The sequence below is a fragment of the Nilaparvata lugens genome, chromosome 2 (genome assembly GCF_014356525.2).
Source record: "Nilaparvata lugens isolate BPH chromosome 2, ASM1435652v1, whole genome shotgun sequence".
Classification (NCBI taxonomy): domain Eukaryota; kingdom Metazoa; phylum Arthropoda; class Insecta; order Hemiptera; family Delphacidae; genus Nilaparvata; species Nilaparvata lugens.
This window is the reverse complement of record NC_052505.1, coordinates 75,924,625-75,952,299: the sequence shown is the minus strand read 5'-3', so window position 1 is coordinate 75,952,299 and position 27,675 is coordinate 75,924,625. Positions and strand designations below refer to the sequence as shown.

Here is a 27,675-nt window from a genome sequence, read left to right as displayed (position 1 = left end):
TCAATTATTATTATTATCATATATAATCGAATTATACATCAATATCATAGTCATTTGTGTCAATTTTTCAAGATCGAGTGAGGAAAAATAAGTTTTTGAATGAGCTTTAGCGAGTTCTTACTCTTAACTCAATGATGGCCAAAGTTGTTGCGCGTCTGTTTGTAAAAGAAATATTCAACTGTTCTCATAATTTTCTCCAACTGTATAATTAAAAGTTGCGGATTTTAAAGATTACTGTATAGTTCATGAGCGTGTTCTCCAACCCAGGGAGTCTCTAGTATATACCTGAGAGCAGAATAACATTCAAAATGTGCTTCAAAATTACTCCCCTGTGTAATATCATTAACAACAGAATGCCAAATTAGGAGAGGGAACGACAAGAAGAGAGAAGATGGAAAAGAATGAGAAATACTTTATTAATTGTCAAATTTAGACAAACAGTTTTTGAAATTGATCGAAATTGGAGAACTGTTATTTTCAAAGGAGAAAATACTGTTCATTCAAAATAACAAACCGTTACTTGTGAATAACTCCATTCCTTGCAATATTTTTTATTGTATTCTGCAATGATTGAAGAGTAATTTCCATGATAAAAGTTGGTATTTTTCTTAAATATTTTATTGAAAATAAGAGACAATGCCAACCAGTGGTTGGGTTAACTTTGTCTCACTTTGAAAAATAATGGAAAAAAGTTAATTTTTAAGAGTTAGACAAAGTGAAATCAACTGTCAACCTTTACAATGAATAATGACAGTAAAAAAAAATGAAATCTACTTGAAAAAATTACAAATTATGTATTGAAAAATATTCTAATTTCAACTGTCTAAAAATCTTTTGTAGCGTCGAGGCATATTGGTTCCAGCTGCAGAATCAGCAAAAAATGAATATTTAGAAAGTATTAATTCTAATTCTGTTTTATTAGGTAGAATACATTATATCTATCATATTTCGAATTTTTTTTTATATCCTGCATGATAACACAATTTTTATACTGGGACAAAGTCACCCCAAGTTTAACCTAAAAATGATAGATATACAAAAATAAAAAAAAATAAGAGACAAAAGATATATTAAGCTTCGTTTGGTCAACAGAATTCAAACCAGTTCAACTATGGATATTATGGATATACCAATTGAAATATAATAAAAAGGCCAAAATAAATAAATGTACTTGCCGATATCATAAGTCTTTTAGAAATAAATTTTCTAATAGGAAGTTTTCCGACAACAAAATCACAATATTAAGCAAGAAGTTAGGCTTTATGTCGATAATTCGACATAATTCAACTAATATATCAAGATTCCACAAGATATCGATTGAAGAACGTCGATAATGATTAGGGCTATGGGTATCAGTGTTAAACATAGATTTCAGATAACAGAGGCTGGAGATAACTGATTTGAATATTTTTCCGCGAGGTGGGGCAAACTCACTCCGGGGTAGGCAAAGTCACCCCGGTCGATGGTACTGTTTTATAAAAGTTTTTTATAACAAAAAAGATTTTTGATTTTCATAATTAAAATATACGAGAGTCACTTTGAACAATTAATTACGACATAGCAGTCAGGTATTTATAAATAAAAGCTATTAGCTTCTTGTAAAATCTGACAAAGCATTTATTGGAACGGTTCCACTTGTTACTTGTTCCGCTACTACGTAGACATCATGTTGTCATTTTGTGCATCTGCGCTGGCCAGTGACGTCACAGTCATGGTTCCTTGCCCCACTGCTCTAGTCAAATTGGTTTTCTATACTTCTATTCGTATTTTTTCGTCGGATTATTTGCCGTTGCAATTTTTAATATTTTTACTATTCGATTTTTTGGAATTTAATCTTGTCTTTAGGCATCTTACTTTCTAGATATTTGCTACTTTTCCACCAAACGTTTGTAGACGTTTCACATACATGGCTGTCATTTCCGCCTTCCCTTTTTTGTTACTAGCGCCTTTAGGTTTGCTGTTTGTCTTTTCAATGGAGGATAGTCGGTGTGTGCATCCTGCGCCCGGTCTAAACTTTTCATCTGAATTCATCGGACCTACGAAACGTTTTTAAAGTGTGAATTATTCTTCAAATTAATTCGTTTGTTCTATTCTTCAAGTGTGATTCAATTATTCATCGATTTCTTCACTCATTTACTCTGTTAAACCTTTGATAAACTTTGTCAAAAATTGCAACCTCGTGTGAGCGTTCATCGCTATTTATTTGATCTACAGAACGTTTTTAAAGTGTGAATTATTCTACAAATTAATTCATTTATTCCATTCTTCAATTGTGATTCAATTATTCATCGATTGCTTCGCATTTTTGCTCTGATAAACTTTGCTAAGTTCACGACCTCGTTTGGCGTTCATCGCTATTTATTTGATCTACAGAACGTTTTTAAAGTGTGAATTATTCTACAAATTAATTCATTTATTCTATTCTTCAATTGTGATTAAATTATTCATCGATTGCTTCACATTTTTGCTCTGATAAACTTTGCTAAGTTCACGACCTCGTTTGGGCGTTCATCGTTATTTATTTGATCTACAGAACGTTTTTAAAGTGTGAATTATTCTACAAATTAATTCATTTATTCTATTCTTCAATTGTGATTAAATTATTCATCAATTGCTTTGCATATTGCTTTGATAAACTTTGTCAAAAATTACAACCTCGTGTAGGCTTCAATTGCCATTCTTCTACAATTGGCTTCACCTCGTGAAACTCAAACTTTCAAGTTCATCATCTCTACCGTTTGGAAATCAATCCAAAAATTCCACAACTTGAAGATCGGATTATTCGTTTGGAATTCTACTTGCTCCTGCCTACATTTCCACTGGGGGATTCACCTGCTGTGGTAGACGGTTCCATGCTTGTCATCGCATGGCCAGATCACTTCATCGCTTGCTGATGTCCTGTTCCTGTGGGTATTGCGGAGTCATTGCCTGTCTGCCTGGCCGCATCTCCTCTTCAAAATTTTATTCAGGTTATGTAAATCGTTCTATTCAATTTTCATTTACGTATGTGTCATAATTGATTTATTAATGTCTATCTTGACATTCAATTCACTGAGGCCACTGACGCCTACTAATTGTTTGATTAATGTCTATCTTGACATTCAATTCACTGAGGCCACCGACGCCTACTAATTGTTTGATTAATGTCTATCTTGACATTCAATTCACTGAGGCCACTGACGCCTACTAATTGTTTGATTAATGTCTATCTTGACATCCAATTCACTGAGGCCACCGACGCCTACTTATTTATTTATTAATGTCTATCTTGACATCCAATTCACTGAGGCCACCGACGCCTACTTATTTATTTATTAATGTCTATCTTGACATCCAATTCACTGAGGCCACCGACGCCTACTTATTTATTTATTAATGTCTATCTTGACATTCAAATTCACTGAGGCCACCGACGCCTAATTATCGTTTGATTAATGTCTATCTTGACATTCAATTCACTAAGGCCACCGACGCCTACTAATTCATTGTATTTAACAGCTACCCTTGGCTTCACAAGTGATTTTCTGAGGCCACTGACGCCTATATAATTGTATTCAATAGTAGCAACTATTCATTGGATTTGACAGCTACCTTTGGCTTTACAAGTGATTTTCTGAGGCCACTGTCGCCTATCAATCGTTCTAATTGATGTCTGTCTTGACACTCAATTCATTGAAGGCCCATGTCGCCTATATTTAACCTGGATAATCTTCACATTGTATTTATTAGCTACCCTTAGCTCTTAAGTGATATTTTAAGGCCAGTGACGCCTATTAATTGTTTGGTCGAAGTCTATCTTGACATTCAAATCACTGAAGGCCTATGCCACATATATTTTATGTATTCTACTCGTTGCGCACTATTTACAGCTTATTGTCATTTATTAATCATTAATATTTAACCTTACAGCAATAACTTTCATTATAGCACTCAATTTATATTTATTTCAGGTATCATTAATACTACCTTTTCGATTATTGTCAGGCTTCAATGGTCATTAATGTCATTGACCTAATTTCATTTAAATTTTGTATTTCTCTAATGTTTTTCACATGTTGTAATTTTCCCAAGATATTTAACTTAATCTACTTACAATTGTTTTTGTATGTGGCCATCTGCCTATTATTATTTATTGATCCCAAGATATTTGACTTAACCTACTTACAATTGTTTTTGTATGTGGCCATCTGCCTATTATTATTTTATTGATCCCAAGATATTTGACTCAATGTTTTTTGTATGTGGCCATCTGCCTATTATTATCTTATTATTATTAAATCTTATATTGTTGATTCATTTAGTCTTTTATTGGCGTACTTACCACACTTCAAGCTATCAGTATTTTTATGCACAGAATTCAAAGATTTATTTGTAGGTATTTATATCAACTATCATTCACAGTCCACTGCCCTGCCCTTGGATTCTGTCACTTCTACTTACATTAGTGTAGCGCTTTCGGACACTCATTGAAGAGTATAACGAGAGTGTTTCACAGCCTCCAGAGGAGAAAGTATGATGGCAGAAGAAAACATTAACAAACATGTCGCAGTAATCCTAAAACTGAAATGAAAGTAGAGATCAAAAAAGGACGCCTGAAATACATTTTAAGGATAAATTTCAGTGGATCAATTAGATCCGATATACTGGGATAACTGGAAACGGCAGTGACAAAAATGCGTTCCTATAATTTCATCGACTTCATAACGTTAATTCTCACTATAGTGATAATCAAGATAATTTTTCTAATAAATAACCTGTTTGAGATTTTGTTGTTATTGTTTTGTAAATTAATACAGCTATAAATTAACATTACTACCTGTAGATTCACCACTCATGAAACATATTTAATTATGGATCATTGAAGGCTACAAATGTTTTTTTCGTTTTTGAAACCGATACTGGCCGCTTAAAAGATATATCTCCGTCTTTTTGAGTATGATTTGATCTTGTGAGCTTGGTATAAAACAATATCAAAGCGTACCTACGTAGTCTTGAAAGAGAACGTACTAAAGAAAGAGAATACAACGTTTAAGTTTTGTCAATGGCAGTGGCATGACGTACAAATCTAAATTATATTGAACTGGTCTCATTCTCTTTCTATGGAGCCAGCACTTTAAATTTTTATTGGTGGCCCCTGGCTTCAGTGTTGGATTCAGAACTCAACTCCAATTTATTATTTCTTTTAGGCGCTTTAATGTAATTCATGGTGAGTTATTCAAAGATTTAATTATTCACAGGAGGGAATGTTTCTTGAGATGCAGCCCAGTCAATCAACACAGAAATACAAGGAAAAGTTGTTTTTTTTTTGCAAATCGCAAAGAATTTTGTGATTCTAAGCCGTTTACTATGTTTACGTAAGTTTTTACATACTGAAGAAATCCAGCTTTTCTTAATTTGACTGCGCTACTTGCTCGATGATAGTTTGAGGTTGGAAGTAGTATTAAGTTTAACTGGTAGATCGCGCTGATGTATCCAAATTGCACAAAGACTTCTGTATTCTAGTCACTGTAAAAAATTGGCATTTTTCCCTGAAACTACAACATCTTGGACTCGCTTATGGTCCGTATTCAATTTTTGACGGGAAATTCAACCTGAATTTTTAAATTTTGGAATCTCAATAAGATATAAACAAAACAGACATAAACAGATACACAGACGGACAAAGATTTTGACCTTGAGTTAAAAGTAAGTACCTACTCACTAACGCTCGTTCAATTATTGTAACAATAGTCTGCATCAACGTTACTAGACATATAGGGTACTCTACTAACTTTGGTCCTGCATAACTTATTAATGAATTTAAAAATGAAACACTAACGATATAAATTAAAGCATAAATGTTGGCTACATAATATCATGATAGTTCAATCATGCTAGAAGTTTGAAGGATTTTTCATATTCCTTTTCAATTGATATTTGCTATTCAAATACTTTATAGCTGCTGTAGAATGAATGATTGTCCAAAATAATAATTATATGTGCTGTAGTAATATGCGTATTTGATCTAAGAATAAAATTTCAGGTAGATAAATATGAATAAGAAACATATTAATGACAAAAATGTTTAATTGTTTGTACGATTATCGCGTTTGTTAGTAGCCAGGGAGGAATTAATTTGAATAATATAATTGAAATATTCTTAACAACGTAATAGCATAAATATTTAAAAAATTCTAATAATTTATTAATTTCTAATAATATAATTTATAAATTCTCTATTATGCATAAATTTCTCTTCAGTATCTTAAATTGTAATTTATTATTCTTCATGATACTATACTGTAATTTTCCCGGTTCTATTTTTAGTAATTGGTCATTAGTGGTGTGGGCGGGGTCACTAACTCCATACTTCTGGAATCATATAGTTATATCTATTAATTGAATTTTTTGGTTAGAATTCCCTTCTTATGGTGTATAACAAGTTCAAGTCTCGAGTTTTTTTCATCTATTTATTTATTTTTCCATATTCAAATATTATTGGTTATTTATTTGTTCATTTCTTTCAATTGTATTATACAGCATGATTCCTCAGTGTTTTGGAGTAGTGACCATCCCGCTCTTCGAATCTACTTGTTCTCTTATCATTAATTTACTCTCTAACGTTCTTATTTATGTGGGCACTGAAATTTTTGACTAGATTTGTCTTTTCACTTTGCTCTCTCTATTTCTCTCTCCTTCACCATTCTATTTTATTTTTATTATTATCTTTATTTATTGTAGAGTCCATTTTATTTCTTCTACATATTAAGAATCATTATTCACTCAACTTTTCTGCTCCAAAGTGTTATTTGAATGAAATATATAAACATTAGTTCTCCATTCTCGCTCCATTACAATGATTAAAGTGCGATATCTGAAATACCAGTGTTCTTACTGATAATCTTGACCGACTTCTGAATAGTGCAAATTCAACCTAATCTCTTTTGATATTTTATCTCTCTCTCGTTCTAATACTTTTCGTTGAAAACCGTTTCTATTTCAAGCTTGAGAGCCGAATCTAAAACCTGATGAGTTAAACCTGATTGAGTGTTGTATGTTTTGCATCACGGCTTAAATCACATACTTATTATTATACTCAATATTTATATTTCTTATTATACATTATACTTATTATTATTACTATTATTCGACTCTCATTGTTCTTGTCTTAGTCAATTATGTTATTTTCCAATTTGTCTATTATCAGAATGTAAGAGGACTTCGCACAAAATCTTCCAATTTTTATAGATCCTTACTAAGCACTGATCACGATATTATTGTGTTGACGGAAACCTTGTTGCATGATGGTATTGCCAGCTCCGAATTTTTTGATGAACGCTATAGTGTTTATCGGAGTGATAGGGGTAATGGTGTTGGTCGTTTGTGGGGAGGGGGGGTACTTATTGCTGTTAAAAGATCACGGCATGCTGATTTATGTGATGAGCTTTCCGTAGCTAATAATGATTATGAGTCGATAGGAGTTAAATTGAAGTTTAATGCAACATATTATCACATGAATGCAGTACATCCTATTGTACAGACTGGAGGGTATGGGTTTCTCTCGTTCGACGGTGGCATGGGTGGGGTCCTACTTGCAGAATAGACTTCAGTGTGTGAGACTCGGGGGTTCCTCTTCGCGCTGGCGACCAGTGGGACGAGGTGTCCCTCAGGGTTCAATCTTGGGTCCACTGCTATTCAGTGCATACATTGACAACTTGACTCATGTACTAAATACTACAGATAGCCCAGTCAATAAAGGTTTTTTCGATCCGAAAATTAAATAAAAGCTGAATCTTTTACCATCGATAGAACCCTCCCAGAGGGTCATTCTCCCAAAAGTCCCAAGAAATCCTCTTGGAGCTTTCCCCCCTAGCCCCCCTCAAAGTTGAAAAATGCAGGTAATCACGGAAAATCAATTATCTCTGTACCCATTGATCGGAAACAGTTCTATTATATGCCATTCGATTCGTTACATTATGGACTACAATATTAGTCTTATTCATTTTCTCAATAAAATTAACAGTTCTCTTGATAAAATAATATATATGTAAAAATTTAGGGGGCTTGCGATTTGATTTTTTTGTTTTCTTCGATTAACATCAAAGAAAGTAGTTTTAAAGAAAAATGAGCCGAGTAATTAATGTAGCCACTCTCATTGCAAATCCATTGTTATGTATTTGCGATTCGATTTGACGCCGTGGAAGGGGAAACAGTCAACGCGGAACGGTGCGGCTGACTCTCTTAGCCATAGTAAACAGCAAACTGGAAATCAATTATCTCTGTAACCATTAATCGGAAAAAATCTATCATATGTCATTCGATTCGTTAAATTAAGGACTACAATATTAGTCGGATTCATTTCCTCAATAAATCGAACAGTTTCCTTGATAAAATAATATAATGTAAAAATTTAGGGGTTTTTCGATTTGATTTTTTTGTTTTCTCCGATTAACTTCGAAACAAGTAATTTTAAAGAACAATGTGACGAATAATTATTGCAGCCACATTCATTGCGAATCCATTGATGTATATTGTTATGTATTTGCAATTCAAGTTGACGGTGTGGAAGGGGAAACAGCCGACGCGGCTGACTCCCTTCACCATAGTAAACAGAATAATACTGCTGTCTACATTGCATCTCATTTACACTATGGCGCTCGAAACAATTAATTTTGTCTATTGTTTTAACATGCGCTGTATATAGATTTTCACTTTTCAATATTCTAAAAAAATATTACAATTTTCTTGATTTAATCATGCTCATGATAAAAATCAGGATTTCGTTGTTTGCTCACAGAATGTATTATATTAATTTGAAGTGTGCCTTCTCCATACGAGTCAGAGGTAACACAATTTGATAACTATAGTTTCAGATATTGATGTTTTTCAACGAAGTTTCATGATATACTATGTGTCCGACTCCTTCATCCTATCCTTATTTTGTGAAAAATGAAGATTCAAAATTTCTTTTCATAGCTTTTCTTGTGTTTTATCTTGTTTCATGACTCTTTATAATTTAAACACTTGATAATAGCATGAGTTTCCTTCCTGAGAAACTAACAGGGGGTCCACCCCATTCTTGAGAAATTTACTTTGTAACCTCCTTCTCGTGCTTGAGGTAGGTGGGTAGAGCAGTTTATTCAAAAGAACACACGTCGATATTTTATTTGTAGAACAGCTGTTTTGTCAACTTTTAAAAAATCCTTAAATTTCATAATTCAAACAAAGGAAAATGTACTCTGAAAACAATAACAATAGTATAATCGTAATTTTAATAAAATTATTAAGCCGCCAATCGGCATAATGTTATTCCCCTAGATTATCCTCGTTTAAGAATGAGGCTTATAGATCAATGAGCAAGGAAAGTAGTGTGAGTGTACCACACCAGATTTTTTATGTGGGCACTGAAATTTTTGACTAGATTTGTCTTTTCACTTTGCTCTCTCTATTTCTCTCTCCTTCATCGTTATATTTTATTTTTATTATTATCTTTAATTATTGTAGAGTCCATTTTATTTCTTCTACATATTAAGAATAATTTTATTCACTCAACTTTTCTGCTCCAAAGTGTTATTTGAATGAAATATATAAACATTCGTTCTCCATTCTCGCTCCATTACAATGATTAAAGTGCGATATCTGAAATGCCAGTGTTCTTACTGATAATCTTGACCGACTTCTGTATAGTGCAACTTTAACCTAATCTCTTTTGATATTTTATCTCTCTCTCTCTCTCGTTCTAATACTTTCCGTTGAAAACCGTTTCTATTTCAAGCTTGAGAGCCGAATCTAAAACCTGATGAGTTAAACCTGATTGAGTGATGTATGTTTTGCATCACGGTTTGAATCACATACTTATTATTATTATACTCAATATTTATATTTCTTATTATACATTGTACTTATTATTATTACTATTATTCAACTTTCATTGTTCTTTTCTTAGTCAATTATGTTATTTTCCAACTTGTTTATCTATTATCAGAATGTAAGAGGACTTCGCACAAAATCTTCCAATTTTTATAGATCCTTACTAAGCACTGATCACGATATTATTGTTTTGACGGAAACCTGGTTGCATGATGGTATTGCCAGCTCCGAATTTTTTGATGAACGCTATAGTCTTTATCGGAGTGATAGGGGTAATGGTGATGGTCGTCTGAGGGGAGGGGGGCTACTTATTGCGGTTAAAATATCACTGCATGCTGATTTATGTGATGAGCTTTCCGTAGCTAATAATGATTATGAGTCGATAGGAGTTAAATTTAAGTTAAATGCAACATATTATCACATGAATGCAGTCTATTTACCTCCGTCAATTCAGTCGAATATCTATCTTTAATACTTAGAATATATTGAATCTCCTCACGATTTACTAAATGGTAATTTAATGATTATTGGAGATTTTAAATTACCAGAAATAACATCCTGCATTTATGCTCTTTCTTTGGGAACATCTAGAGCTAGGATTCTAAATATGTTTTGAATTCTTATGATTTAAATTTGTATAACTCAGTTGTGAATAATTTGGGTAGGACTCTGGATATTAAGTAACTTCCATGTTGAAGTTGTCAGGAGTGATGATTCCCTCCTCCCTGAAGACGGCTATCATCCTTCATTATTTGTTGAGGCCTCATATTCAGATTCTGGGACTGATAATGCTTCAGCTGATACTCAGGAATTTCGTTATAATTATCCTAAGGGAGACTATCTTAAACTCTACTGTGGATTGAGAGACCGCTGTTGGGACTCTTTATTTTGTTGTGTTGATGTCGATTCGGCTGTGGATGGATTTCACAAAATACTGTACTCACACTTGGATGATTGTATTCCGAAGATTAAAGTGGAAGAGCACAATCCTAAATATCCTCCTTGGTTCTCTGCAGATATAGTATCTGATCTAAAGATGAAGAATAAATGTTCAAGGAAGAGTAAATTTTCACCTCATCACGACAATCTTTTTAAAACTTTGAGAGCCTCCTTGAAGACTAGAATTACTTTAATATATTAAAGTATTACTTTAATTTATTGTGATACATTCTGTAATTTATTTAGAGTATAAAATCAACCTTCAAAATTCAAAATTTTGAATCATCATTCTTGGACCGAAAATCAAGTGACGAAGCAGGTTGTGATTACATAACCTTATCTTTTGGACAACATTAACATTTTATCAAAATTTTTGGAGAGAAATAGTACAGGCTCAGCCTAGTTTTTCCTCCAATGTCATAAATGTATTATGATTATAGTATTTTATACAATAAATGAATAAATATAATAACTATATATATTCCATTCAATCTGGTGTGTGTGTGATAACGTGAGGTAACGTTTTGGAGATAGGTAAATTGCAAGAGAAAGAAAGACATCCTTTGTGGAGTCGACTATGACGCTGAGTGGGGAGTCCTACATTGGTCCTCATATTGTGGATGAATTTGCACGTTATTTCGAGTCTGTTTATGAGGCTGATACCCCTGTTCCACCTGATGCATGCGGGGGTGGTCCGGGGATGTCTGGCGGCCTGGGATTGAGTGTGGGCATTGGTGATGTTTCTTCTGATGAAATCCTATCTGCTATAGCGGGATTAAAATCTGGTTGCTCTGAAGGCCCTGACTTTATTCCCACATTTATTGTTAAGGGTTGTGCAGCAGTTCTTCTTGAACCTTTAAAGTTTATTTTCAATCTAGCTATAAAAACTTCTAAATTCCCTGAAAAAAGGAAGATTGCTCGAATAACCCCGGTTTTCAAGTCGAGGAAAAGAACAGACATAAGGAATCACAGACCTATATCTATTTTGAACTGTTTTTCCAAAATTTTTGAAAAAATACTACATGCAATATATTTGGACAGGTCAAGAGAGTAATTGCAGAGGAGCAACATGGTTTATTACCAGGGCGCTCCACTGTAACTAATCTAATGGTATTCAGAAATGAAGTGTCCACAGTGTTAGACGGTGGGGGAAGGGTTGATGCCATATATACAGATCTTCCTAAGGCATTTGATACAATAAATCACAGATTGTTAGTTAATGAACTCAGAGTAATGGGTTTCTGTGATAACTTAGTCAAACTTCCTGAGAGTTACATGCATCTGAGATTGCAATATGTTATGATACATAATCATAAATCTGATTCCTTTTATTGTTCATCTGGCGTGCCACAGGGCTCTAATCTTGGGCCCCTACTTTTTCTATTATTTATTAACGATCTTCCTTCATTTATAAAAAATTATTCTTACCTCATGTACGCTGACGATGTTAAACTATTCAGAGAAATAAAGAATGTCAATGACTGCATTAAACTTCAGAGGGATGTTGATAGTTTATTAGTCTGGTGTGAAACAAATAAACTGAAAATAAATGTGGCCAAGTGCAAAGTTATTAGTTTCACTCGTCAGTTGGAATATATATATATATATATATAAAAATGGAATATATATATATATATATAATATTGGTGGCACCCCTTTGGAAGAGATGAAAACTTTCAGGGATCTCGGTGTAGTGTTTACCAGTGATTTTACTTTTAATTGTCATGTGGACTTTATATGCAGTAGGGCTAATCAGCAGATGGGTTTCATCTTAAGGACATGCTCACCATTTAGTGATGTTGCCCCTCTCTTATTCTTATACAAGTCACTAGTTAGAAATCTCCTAGAATATGCCTCTGAGATCTGGAGTCCTTATTGCAATGGCCAAATTCTCATTCTACAGCGTTTACAAAACAAATTTCTGAGATATATGTATTACAAGAAGTTTACTGTCTACTGTCCATTTGATTTCCCAACTGATACGCTGAAGTGTATATTTGGAATTGAAACATTAAAATCAAGGAGAGATGTCAGATCCCTCATTTTCCTTTACAATTTACTTAACAATGAAATAGATTCTGCTTATTTACTTTCTAAACTTAATATCTACATTTCATCCATAGCTCGTCGTTCTTCATTTTCTTTTCTTGTAACACACTCCAGAACAGAAAGTCGTTATAACTCTCCAATTAATAGAATCCAGAGGCTTTTCAATCTCTTTTCTGGGCGCCTAGACGTCTTTGGGTGCTCTCGTGGCAGATTCCGAAACACTCTGAAGGGCTTAATTTAGGATAGATATTTGTGGCCAGGTTTCCGTATGACATTTTTCTTTCTTCCTTTTTTTGTGACTTTTTCCTTCTCAGTGCCCACATGATTCTTTGTTCTTTCTGTATTGCATGGTTTGAACCCATGTAAGATATTTTAAGTGCATATTTTCCCACCTCTCATATTTTCTCTTGGAAAGTAGTTTTAACAATAAATAGAAGATAGGATTTTTTTCAATAAAAAACAAATATTTCTATTGTTAAGGCGCTTTTTTGTTCTATAATTTATTTTATTTTACTCTTGTTTTATCCTCAGCTTGTTGTTTATTTTAAATCTAATTTTTGAATGAAGAATGTTGTAATGTTTCAAGGAGACATATAAGGGTTTAACCTGTTGTCTCCATGTATGTATTTATGCAAATAAATATAAAGACACTTGAGTACCCATCAACTGGCCTTCAGATTCAATACTGCTATCCACAGAATTCTATGAATCATGCTTGAATAGTTTGAGTTTCACTCTCTGAGTTGCAAAATTATCAGCATCATTAGGGCTGTAATCACCAGCTCAGTTCAAACGGAGATCAGCTGGTGGGTTGTAGCTTAACACATTGAAATAAATACGCCGTACCTACAGATGGAAATTACTGAGATACTGCAATTATTCAAATGCTAATGAATTGATTATTATTATAAAACGAAAATCAATCATTTTAATAAATTATTAACATTTACAGAATTTAATTTGGATTTTTGTTTAATGATAATAATATTATTACGCCTTATCTTTTACTAAACCTAGATTATAGTTAAACGTTTTTGGCGTATATGGTACAAATGAATACCTAGTTTTAGATTATTGTTTGTAGTTTTGATTATATTATTATCCGCTTGCGTTCAACTGTCTAAATCAAGATTGGAATAAATTTTTATTATTGATTAATTCTACTTTGATGTAACTTCTACAACAATCATTCATAACATTATTAATAATATTATTTATTCATTTTATACTTGATTATAAATTAATCATTACAGTAGAAAATAAGGTTTGAGAATTTACGTTCACAGAATAGTTTAGAGTATCGCACATGTACACGTATGTTGCAATAATTCTAAATCTGAAATAAAACACTATCCGCTGTTTTGAAGAATTTTTCTCACGAGCTCACACTAATTTCTGCTATGGATTGGTGCCAAGTAGTCATTTTGGCTGCACTCCACCATTCATCCCCACCACACGCTATCCTTGTTTATCCTCAATGTTCTCTCTTTACTCTGTTTTTCTTCATCCACTTCTTTCCCTACTTTCCTTGTGAATATCTTTTTTCCTTCCAATTTTCTATTTTTTTATACTTTTATCATTATTCCATTTTGCTTCCCTCCACATTATTTGTTGTTCTTCTTTTTTTCTCTTTCCTTCTTTGTTCTGGCTCAATCATTACCTTATTTCATTTTCCTGTTTGTTTTTCGTCTGTACCTCATCTTCCGCTTCCGTTCTTTTCTCCACTTTCTTATCTAATTGTTCCGTGTTTATCTTCTATCTACGTCTTACTACAATTATCGCTCTATTCTCATTTCCTCGTATTTCGATTGTATGTTTGCATTATTTGGAGTTTTTTTCATTTACCAACTTCTTTTTCAACTCGACTCCTCTATCCTGCTTTTGTCTTCTGATTTGTACCCTATTTTTACCAATAATCTATTTTCTTCTCTTTATTTCAATTTTCGTTTTATTCCCTCCTTTTTCTCCCGCTTGTCAGCACAAGATCTTAGTATTATCTCATCAGCACAGTTAGTATTATTTTCATGCTCTTCTCTTATTTGTATCTGCTTCTTTTCCTTCTCGCTTCGATCTACTTTCATTCCTCTTCTCCTTTATTTTCTTTCTACGTTCTACTCACCATCTCATACTTTCCTTCTCCGAATTCTTTTCTTGCCCTATTCTTTTTCCTTCCCCTATTTTTAGCTTCGTTCTCCACCGTAGCTTGCTGGAAATAGATTGGACACGTCAGAGAGCGCTTCACTATCTTTCCCACTTCTTTTCTCAAGATATTTGACTCAATGACATCATCCGATTCTTTCTTACTTCAATAATTATTTGTTCAATAGAATATCAAGCAAACATGATTATATGCCACTATGCTTAACATTATTTCATGTAGCCTCATACTTTTGAGCATATACTAATTTTTTCATTATATTGCTATCAACCAAAAACTAATATTAATCTCGAATACCACTTTATTCTTATATCAACTGATCACATAGAGCTTTAAACACCCTAATCGATAGTTGTTATGAAAACCTTCAAATGAAAATATTTCAATAACTCTTACTTAGGAGTGATCCGTGGTCTAATGGATAGATTGCTTGCGTAACAGCATAGAGATCCCAGGTTCAAACCCTCTCATTACCAATAGTTTTTCAACCAGATCACTCCCGTGTTATCGGATGGCCACGGTCCCGGCTGAAGTATGACAGTCGTAAGGCCTATTGACGGCTCAAATTATATATATTTAGGCGGTGGGACCTTCCCGCAAGGGACTCCTCACCAACAAAAGCTTTACGAATTTACTTCTTTTACTCGTACTTAGATGTTTCGAGTGTTACTTTTCAAGATGCTTGGTTCTGAATTGGAATTATTTTGCAATATTTATCGTACCTTGAAATGCATTCCTATTAATATTTCTCAAATTTACAATATAAATTAAAGTGTATTACATTAATTTTCATCGACTCATTTTGTTACTGTCAGTTTGTGTTTGAAGCAGACTACACCAATATTATTTATTTGATTATCAACCGAGATTGATTTGAGTTGATTAACTACTTATCAACTCGCCTTCAGATTTAATATTATCATTCATAATCATGGAAAATATCAGATATGATGCCTAAAAGTTATAAATATTGAGCGAAAATCGTATTACAGTCATTCATTCAATCAATTGTTGAAATTTGGAAAAGTGCTCTATTCAATGAAGATTTTTAGTGTAAAGATTTGTGAATTTTCTCTCACATCAAAGAGAGGCTTTCTACTCGATCAAATAATGATTCGAGCAATAATCTTGGAAAAATAAATGAATTGACGGAATTTAATTTTAGATTTCAACATTTTAATTTTTCATGAATTATTCTCTTTTCCATAAGAAACTATAACTTCAAAGTTATCAAACAAACATATGCCACCATGCTTTACAATCTTTCTATCATGTAGCCTCATACTTATGAACGATACTACATTTTTTCAATTTCATTGCTATCAACCAAAAACTAATTCAAATTTCGAAAACCACTTTATTTAAGAAAATATATATCTTACAAATTCACAGTTTTATTGTACCGAACTAGATAATAGATTAGTATCTTATTAACAGCCTCAAACATGTTGATGAACAAACACTAGTTTTCCCCGAATCATCGAAAATGTAGCTGTTAGATAGATTTTAAACTAAAAATATCAATTTATATTGATGTCGGATTGGCCTTGGCACAATTTGATTATCCATGTTTTCATCTGTGTAAACTTCTTTTCTCAAAAATATTTTGTACATTTTTAAAACTAATATTTGGAACACATTCAATGCTGACAGCCATCTTTGTTTTCTATAACTCCCTATTCTTTATTTTGTTTCTAATAACATTGTTAAGACATGATGAAATAACTATTCAAATTAGGTATTACAAATTGATTTATGCGCTGTTCTTATGTAAGTTGACTATTGGAAGATGTTATTAGAATGATTCTAATCTAGAATTAAAAGAAAATTGTATTCGTTGTCCTTTGATCATTTTCAAAATTTCATCGTGTCTATAATATTGTTCTATCGAAGAAACAACATGGATATTTTCGACTTCTGAGTACTCTTCAAGAACTCAAGAAGTGTTGTGGGTAAAGACAACCGTCCAATTGCTCATTGGTATTTTATTTCATTGATTGATTCACTTGTGTTGGGGAAATGTCAATGAAACACCTGCTCGGCGTGAGTTACTGTTATTAGGTACTTTATTTGTATAAATCTTGTATAACCCAAATCAATTAAATCAATGGTAGAGCTTTGTGAAACTTGATGAACTTCGTTTAATGGAACTAACTGCAAGTGGCAAGTGATTATAGTACTATTGTATCATACAATACTTTCATATATCAAGATAACTTCACTAATAGAGAATAGAATAGACTTGAAAGAATGCTTTATTCAAGTTGAAACAATACAATATATACACACACATTTATGGCTTGATTAGACAATCGTCAGCCGTTAACTTCATTAATATTATCACTTCATAAAATCATAAAGCATTTGAATTAAATCTTGATGAAACTAGTAAAATTTTAGCCAAAATAATTGGACTATAAACGTGAAAAAACTACTGTTAAAAACAAGAAAACACGATTATGGATTGGTGGGAGTGTTTGACTGGGTGAACAGGTGATTGATGTGACAGGGGCTGGTGGCGAATGATGGAATGGAGGTGAAGTGGAAGGAGAAGGAGAGGTGGCGGCGTGGCGCGACGGCTAAGTTTAGAAGAGAGTGCAAAGCGAAACTAAGATTGCCGATCTGTGATCACACCAACAATAGTTGGACCAGCAACTGCTAACTGGACAGTGCTCCCTTCTTCTTCTCTTTCATTCTATCTTCTTCCCCAAATTGTGTTTTAGTTAGTTGTAATTTTTATCTAGTTTTGAGTTTGTTAAAAAAGTGATTGTGTTGTTTGTTGTTCGCAATAGGAAGTCAGCCAGCGATTGGGTGACGATAAGAGTTTATCCGAACATCTCAAGCTACCCATTCAACGAATCAACGACTACCAGCTGCTGCTTAAGGTAATTGATCCATTTGTGTTTCACTTTCTTTGTTCATTTTCATTATTAAAATGATCATAACAAGTCTCCATTAGTGTCACAATAAGTTCACAGTGGAACTAGACTTTCATCAACTTGAATTACTTGAGTTTACTAAATTTATAAATTTTAAGTTAGGTACCTACTTCACTAATCTCAAAGTTTACTAATCCATAAATTATAAATTATTCAACATATTTACTAATCTGAGAATTTGCCAGTATTAAGAGTTTCTATGAACTTAGATCTCCAATAAGTAATAAGTTGACTGTATAAACATTCAGCTGCTGCTTTCAGGTCATTGATTTGATTTACAATGATTTCTTACTATAGTTCCAGTCATTAACAATATAATAGGCCATTATAGGCTCAAAAAATATAAATATAAATTATATGATAAAAAAAAATCCTATTGATAACTTGACTTAGATCGATTACAAATCAATATTTTTGTCCAGACATAAAAATAATTTGAAACTTACTTCTCCATGATTAAGTGGAATGTAATAACAATAGAATGCATAATCACATGCAATAGTTGTTGTTACTACAGTGTGATTATGATGAATATAAATGCAAAAATTGCAAGATTAATTAAAAGATTTGTTTGGGTCTTGGGTCTTTGTTTGGTTTTGGGTCCAGAGTACGGTAATAGCTTTTCTCCCTCCCTCACCCTTTACCTACACATAAACGTCTTCCCAATCTCTAGTGAAGCCCTCTTTAACATGCTAAATCCAAGTTTTAAATTCTAATAGAATGCTATTATAAACTAATTGTTCATTTAACTGATAACTTTACTAATCATAATAGGGAATTCCTACTGAATTTCAGTTCATTATTTATGATTGATCATGGTTGGTTAAAACAAAGGTTGGTACAGTAAAACATTTTTAAAAGTGACATCCATCATCCTTTAAAATCATCTCTGGAATTTTCTTCAACAATGTTTTCTTTTTCTAAGTTGGTTATTCTGTCATTGCTGAAGCAAATAATACATTCTGAAGCTCAACAGAATAACGTTTCCTTTCAATGAAGTCAGTAGGTATAATCAATTAAGAAATAAGAAATGTTCAAGATTCAATTTGATTAGTAATAAAATAATATTGAGATGACTTGAAAGAGCTCAAGATCACATTTTTAATAGAAATCATAAGTATCTTATTCTAAACAGACATTTCAATCAATTTTCAGTAGTCTAGGGTGAATGTAACCATTCTGGCAATATTACAGGGAATTCATTGGCTTCTGAAGGATGTTTCTCGATTAATTATGTGTTGGATGACGCACTTACAACGCGCTATTCACACGGATTTTATTCTTTCAAGTCTTCCGGTCATGCCGTCTAATTTATTTTCCTTAATTAGTGCACTTCACTTTGAAATTTGTTAGATTTAAAACCTAGTCACTTGATTTGTTTGAATCATCTATTGTATTTCATCAATAATTACTCGCGGTCTGTCAACGTTTCCCTTGAACTATGTTGCTTAATTTCACGAATGCATTAGTTGAAAGTTTTGTGGGATGATGATATATTATTATTATTCCTGGAGTGTGAAGTGACATTATTTTTCTTAAAAGTTGATTTTCATCTTTTCTTGGTACACATATATTCTTATCATTCCGTCTTGTAATTTATTTTGTTATTAGGTACCGTACTTTTCATTTTAAAATGATTTGCAGAAATACTTGAAAAATCTTAATTCTTGAAATCACATTCAATCCCTAATTACAATATATATAAGAATTTCAACCCAGAATTTGAGAATGACTTTGCTTGTTCAATTCAAATCAACTTTTTTATTACCTTGCTAGAAAATATGTTCCGCATCTACTAATACTGCATTGTTAGATGTCATTTAGAAATATGGAAGAAAATAATTATGTTATTCCAATTATATTGAAGCTGAAGCTTTTTGTCTCTCCCACTCACGTATTCATTGTGAATGAACAAATTGTTATATAATATACTCATCGTTATTTATAGCTATGCTGAAGAGTTCACTAAAACCCATGGATACCTAAGAATCTTTTAAGATAACTTTAATCCTCAAAATAATATATATCATTGAGCAAATTAATAAACTCCGAAGATACCTCAAATTATCCATTGGAACTTATGTTTATAAAAATTTGAAAACTTGATAACAGTATTTCCATGTAATATGATGAATAAAGACTATCGTTAAGAAAAGTAATTCGGGTTTTGTCAGTTGAAAATAATACAAACGTATAAAAATATTACAAGTTAGCATTAGATTGAAAATAATGAAGTTTTGTAAAAAAGCCAAATTGAAGATTGAAAATGGTTTTCTTCATTTTGTGTTGGAGTCAATTTGATTCAAATAGGTCAAACACCACCGGACTGTAGCCAATTATTATTCAAAAACCAAAATAGAATATAGTTTGAAACAGCTCTGAATATTTTCAAAATCATGTTGTAGATAATCTGATTGTTTTAAATGCAGTTACACCGAACGTCGATGGAAAATGTATGCTCAAATCTCATTTGTTATTTCACACTTCCCTTAGTTTATTCCCCTATAAAAACTAAAATGAGTTGAAAAATAAATAGGAGGGTTAAGTGTCTGTGATGACCATTGTTATATAATTAGAGCTTCTTTGTGGTTCTCTGTGAACATGCCAGCTAAATCTCATAAAAAGAACTCTTGTCTAGAAACGATTTGTTCCGTACTGATTTTTGAAATCAATTCAGTTGAATTCAATTTCGCTAACTCAATGAGAGAATGATATTCTGATATTTATTCAATCATTCAGAATTACACAACTTACAGAAAAGTACCACAGGCTAAATCGTCCAAAACGGTTCCAATTCTAATTTATACAACAGTCCGAATATAGTTTCGATATGACTACGAATTCTTGAATATTTGTGTTGTAGCTCTGTAACAGTTATCATGGTGTAACACTATTATTCAACTACAAGTTTCCATTATTTGTTTTGTGGATTGGCAGTTTTTCTGACAAAAATAAAGTCTTTGAACTTGGTTAAAGTCTAATTATATTTTGAATTAGTAGCTCTTTTTTAAAATCGTATTAAGGATTTCTTCTTTTATCTCTGTTATGATTTACGGCATTCTAATTTTGTTCCAATAAATAATATCTTACTTACTTACTTCCATGGTCATACATATCTTAGTAGATATATATCCGCACCAACAAAGCCCCACCACCGCTCTCGATTGTCTGCGTCTTCCTCGGTTGGTCCAATTCTCTCCAAATCGGCCTTCACTTGACTCCACCATTTCCGTCGTGGTCTTCCTCTCGGTCGTCGTCCTTCCGGATTGCTTTTTAACACTTGATTGAGATTGCTGTCATGAATAATATCTAAATATCAATATTTCTTTCTTAACTTCTCCATCCTCAATTCTTATGATATTTTGCTGTAATATATTTCTCTTTTGTTTATAATAATCAAACCATGTTTATAGACAATGCAAGTTAAATGCAGAAATATGTTCAAGCTTCTCCCCAATTTTAATGAATTATCAATTCAAGCCTTGTTTACATTTAATGTTCATACAACAAAATTATTACAGTAGAGCACTTTTATGGACAAAGTAACCGTTCAAGCTTCGTCCATAGTCCAGTCAAGGAAAGGTTATAGAGGGAAATGTTGGGAAGACAATTTTTGACCCCGCAGTTCTGTTTAGAGTAGTAAGGAGGTAAATATATCAAAAGTCCCCTCCCCTACCCCCTGTGCTAAGGGGGTGGGGGTGGTTTAAAGGTACCATTTTTTGGTTTCTCGCATAAAACTCGAAAACAGTGCATCCTATAAGGACTTGACTGTTATATAACAAATTGAAGCTTACATAATTTCCTACAATATTCATCTCATTACTTTTTTTATATCTCCCCTAGTTTTCGAGAAATCCACTCTTGAAGGTGTGACATTTTTGAAAAAAAAAAAACAAAAACGCTGAAGCTGAAAAATGCAACTTTTAAACCACCCTCATTCCCTTAGCACATGGGTTAGGAATGGGGACTTTTGGTATGTTCTCCTCCTAACCAGTCTCAACAAAGCTGCAAAGTCAAAAATTTTGTTTAAAACATTCCCTCCAAATTTCTTTGTCAATTGGTCTATTGTTGCAAAAATGGAGATTCCACACTCAACACTAAAGCTGCTGCAAAAGGAGTAGGGAAATTCGTAAAAGTGTGAAATTATACATCAAATTGAAGAGAATTTGATGCTCTATAAGCTCATATTGAGCATGGATTTTTCCCGTTGTTTTTCAAAAGGTTATAAGAGCAAAAATAGAAAAAAAAATTGGTGGCAAACGTGTTTTCTCAAAAATGTCACACCTTCAATAGCTGATATCTCGAAAACTTGGGGAGATATAAAAAAAGGTATGAGATGAATATTGTAGGAAATTATGTAAGCTTTAATTTGTTGTGGAACAGTTAAGTCCTTAGGATGCATAGTTTTCAAGTTTTATTCGAGAAACCAAAAATGGTACCTTTAAACCACCCCCACCCCCTTAGCACAGGGGGTAGGGGAGGGGACTTTTGATATATTTACCTCCTTACTACTCTAAACAGAACTGCGGGGTCAAAAATTGTCTTCCCAACATTTCCCTCTATAACCTTTCCTTGACTGGACTATGGACGAAGCTTGAACTGTTACTTTGTCCATAAAAGTGTTGAGTATTCATTTTTTGAGTGTTCATTGCCTGGACTATATCGAGTGTTTATACTGAAAATAAAGAGAGAGAGTTTTTTTAACATAGCATGCGATAATTTACAATATTTGAAAAAAAATATGGAAGCGATTAACTGCAGACAGTTGAAAATTGAAGCCCGATAATAGTTCTGACATGTATTACATCCACACCGATTCATTTCAACTACAAGAAAATGTTTCAAAAGACAATAGAATCTTTTATAAGCTTTTCGTCGAAGGATATTCTCTGTTCTTCATTTCAAGGCCCTCAGCGAATCATAGCAGGGATGTGATCCAATGCAAATAAATTTTTATATTACGTACTTATACTATATTCTAAATTCTATTCCTGAGATCCGTTGCATTTCAATATGAAAACATACTAGCATACAAAATTACTAACATAGAAGTCATTCATAAATAAATGCATAACTCATTTAATAAAATAGATTCAGTAGGTTTCTATGTTATACATTTAATAAAAAACAGGATTGAAAATTAACAAAATCTTATTGAAAATTATGAGGAGACAGAAAGCATGAGTATTGAAACCACAAGGAAACATGAGTGAGTGCTTAGTCTGTTTGAAGAGTATGATTGTGGTTTAGAGTGTGAAATTGAATTGATCTTGGGAGAAATCGTATTGATCGGCTGAGACTTGTGTCACATTTCTGTCTGCAGCTTGTCACTGACTAGACTCTCACACCTATTTCCAATCGGATCACAACGTGACCTTGCATTCGTTCATGAACGACTCTGAGCGTCATTCTAAAATTGAAACCGTTCCACATTTTCACCAGTGTGACTGTTAGAAAACACTGAGCTGCTGTTGTTCATAATAGTCTGCAAATGCTGAAAACTTCTGATATAATGTGGGCCACCTTATTGTCGAATCTATCATACCTGTTTATTGAAAATGCTTTTGAAAAACTGATGCTTTTCCAGCAATACTAATGATATTTTCCACTTTTGTCACTGCTGTAATATTGGATGCAATTTGCATGCGGTTTTCGCCAAAACGAAGGTTAGCAGCACTGTGTAAAAGTTACATTCCAGTATATACATGACATTTTTTATTCAATGACAATTCCTTTTTAAAAATGCTATATTGTTGTGTTTCGATTTCTAATTCTCATTTATAAACATTCCACTAGATCGCAATTGAATCATTAGATCATTTTAATCCGGTCAATGAAATTAGATCATATCATCAATACAGATTGACTCACACGAATTATCAACTTTACAACTTTTAAAACAGAAAAGCCGCTTTCACAGCATAAACTCAGCTAAATCTCAATATCTTAGTCACTGAGTTCAAAGCTCTAATCCTACCTCAAATCTTACTACTTTAGGTTGATATCTCGTAATCAACGGAATGTGATGATTGAATAATTGTATTAACAAATTTTGGACTGTGGTGAGAAAAGGAAAAAATATAATTTTTGTGAAAGCAATTTCTGTTTGTTTTTTCTAGCAGAGCAGCGTGGTGATATAATATATTTTTGTATATTATTGAATGAAAAAGACTAAGAAATTGTCAAAAAACCACTGATTTATTGATAATTAGAAACTTTTCTCATTATCAATAAATCAGTGTTTTTTTGACAATTTCTTAGTCTTTTTCATTCAATATGAATAATTACCACAATATCAACTTCTCAACTACACAAAAAATTTGTATATTATGTTTAGTCATAAAATTTCACGTTTTTGAGTACCTTATCAATAATATTCAATAATATTGAATTGATTGGTATTTATTTTATCATTCATATAACCTGTTTGACTGTTTTGCCTTTCTGGTTTATGCTTTTTTCATTCTCTCTTCTGAGAATTTCTGGAATCCCTGCCACTGTGATCTTTAATAAAATATTGTTTTTTCTTCTTTATTTATTCTATTAATCAATCAATGTATTAAGTATACTCATTCCTACATACATATTCCTACATACTTATACTTAAATATACATCAGCACAATGTATTATCTATTTTATAATCAGAATATCAATAATACATCTACAATATAAGTGTATTCTCTATTATTCACTTCTATGAGCAGATTAAGCTTATTATGTATAAAGTTGAACTCCCCCCCTACACACAGTTGGATAGTTTAGTAGGGGGATTTCAAAATATGTTGTATTTCTTATTCGTGTATTATATATTTTTTGGAAATAAACTGAATTGAATTGAAAAAAATTACAAATAGATATACTATGAATTCGATTTAGAATATTGATTCACTTCTCAAGGAGCCAATAGTAGCAACAGTCTTCTACATTTGTAAATTTGTTGCACGAATATCTACAATGTTTCATTTGATCTAGCTTACTTCCCAGATATCATCACCTCTCATAAACCATACTCATAGTGGATAGAGTAGGCCTACTTAAGCTTTTTTGAATGTACAAAATCACATAATACACTTACAATAATCACCCAATATTGAGGATTTCCACAAGATCTTTAAGGTGTAAAGCTGCAATGGCGTTGTGTTTTGTGTCTGGAAGTGAAATAATTAAAATGGGATCAAAAAACTATTTGCAAGTTATGATGATAAGCTTACATTTCTCAGTCATATTCTGTATATGTTTGAAAAAATAGTGAATTCTGGATAAAACTATTTGCAAGTTATGATGATAAGCTTACATTTCTCAGTCATATCCTGTATATGTTTGAAAAAATAGTGAATTCTGGATAAAATGAGGAAACAATGAAAACTTGAGACTGAGATGACGAACAGTTGTAAATACTTGAAGTTCTATTGAATTGCTGCCAGGTAGAGGCGTCCTTTCATGCAAAACAGCTGAAAAAGCCTCACCTTGCTCCTCACCCACAAACTAGTGTTGAGTAGTACGGTAGCCTAGTGTATTATGGACTTTGAGTTTTTCGGGGTCAGTTTACCTTAGACATGGGCAGTGGGTGGCCACAAAAATAGCTTCGACTCTGCTATAATTGTACGTCAACAACGATAAAAAACAACTGAAAGCATCTCTTCTTTTCATCGTCATAACTTGCTGGACTCAATTATTGACTCAACTCTAATTCAATGTGCCTATTCAATGATCTCTCCTATGCAAAATATTTGTTAATTTATTATTGGATCTCTCAATAAATAATAATCGATTAAGAACTGTAGGCACACAATTGAACCAATTCTGAACCTAATCTAAGGTTTTGGCTTATCCGATACTGTATTCAAAATTGAGTCTTATACCTATTCACCATCAGTTTCAACGTGGTACATGTTATTAAAATTATCACATTAACAATCCTTCTGTGATTTTCTTAGCATCATTTCAATTCATTTAGTTTCATTTTTATGAGGATCATTTCAATTTTGTGTGTTTGTGTAAATGAGATAAATAAAAATGGATAACTGTCGATACTGGTGTTGACTCGCCCTCGCGAACAGCCCTTAAAATCTGGAGAATTTGTAAGCTGTAGGGTTCTACTTGTATTGTTTGGTTACGATAAACCATGTTCATTTGTACAGTGTAAATACATAACAGTGTGTAAATATGCAGCGTTCATAAATGTTTCTGATTTATCTATCATGTCCAGAGCTAAAGATACATGTTCATCTCTTATGCAGGACACATGCCTCAGGACAAGATTTGCTTTTAGAAGGAGTGACAAAGATGTTCTACGTCAACACATCTCTGTGATGATCATTTATAGTATTATGATTTGAATCGGCATGCTATGGTATTGTGACAGGAGAAAATATCACAACCAATCCTTATCTATCTTTGTATTTTTTTCGCGTTTTATGATAACTTGAATGAATTTTTCGAATTTCAGGAACTTGTGAAGTACTCGAGCATCCTTGGCGATGACACCACCGACTTGGGAAAGGCTCTCGAGTTGATGCTAGCAGTTCCTCACAGATCCAACGACAATAAATTCATCAGTAATATCGAAGGATATCACGGCAATATCCACAAACTTGGACGACTACTGAAACACGTTAGTATCAGAAATTTCATTTCATTTATTGTATAAAATACTATAATCATAATACAATTATGACATTGGAGGAAAAACTAGGCTGAGCCTGTACTATTTCTCTCCAAAAATTTTGATAAAATGTTAATGTTGTCCAAAAGATAAGGTTATGTTATCACACACTGCTTCGTTACTTGATTTTCGGTCCAGGAATGATGATTTAAAATTTTGAATTTTGAAGGTTGATTTTATACTCTAAATGAATCACAGAATGTATCACAATAAATTAAAAACTTTAGAAATATTGAAACAATTCATTCCTTGAATAGTAGTTTATTTAGAAGTTTTTAATCCCGCACGAGTTTTAAAGCACTGGTCTCATTAATAGTTTTTATGATACGTTAATTCTGTTTGAGGTTGATCGGAGCTAGGATAAGATAATAGGGATGAGAGAGTTGGGATTTGGTTGAAATTATCTATTGGGTATTTTTTAAACACATTTGCTTTATGTAACTGTGTATATACCTACTATTTGAGAATTATCTATGAAACAAGAGGGTGTGATATAATAGGTTAATTTCCAAAGAAAAAGCTTGATAGTGGAATTTCTAATCCTAAGTTTCTCTCAATCTGATTTCGCCAAATAAGATAGTATAATTTTCTAAATGCAATGCTTGGAAGCCCAAAATTTATGACCCGTTCTTGATAAAATCAGCCTTTCATTAGAACCAGTTTGAAATTTTGTGAGATTATCCTGTATAGATAAGTTAAAAGAGAATCTAAGAAGTTAGAGAATTTGTTAATTTCACTGACATCAAAGATCTTTTACTTTAAATTGTTTTATTAAAACTAAACTCAAGCGGACCACCAGAAATAAAACTTAATCGGAGCAATGTCGGGAGCTATTTTGGAAATGCAGAAAGTATGGCAGTCTGGGGCTTTGGAGAATTTCTCACTCCACTCTAGTAAGTAGTGAGTAATCGGTATGACACCCAAAACTGCCAAGTTTTTTCAGTCGAGCAAAACCAAATATTTGCCCTTGATCTTCTTGCTCTTGCCTAAGGGATTCGAATGTCTATAAATTGATATATGCATAATAGTAGGCTACTAGAAAATCCCTTAATATGTAAGTAGGTAAAACAAGAGT

The 27,675-nt window shown here is 32.6% G+C and overlaps 1 protein-coding gene across 1 annotated transcript in view; it reads left to right on the top strand.

Moving 5' to 3' along the window:
• Window positions 1–27,675, top strand: part of LOC111047862 (obscurin) — a 210,177-nt gene that overhangs the window by 48,278 nt on the left and 134,224 nt on the right. Inside the window, 2 exon segments of the mRNA XM_039420189.1 lie at window positions 17,788–17,880; window positions 26,385–26,549. Of these exon segments, the coding sequence (XP_039276123.1) occupies window positions 17,788–17,880; window positions 26,385–26,549 (258 nt within the window).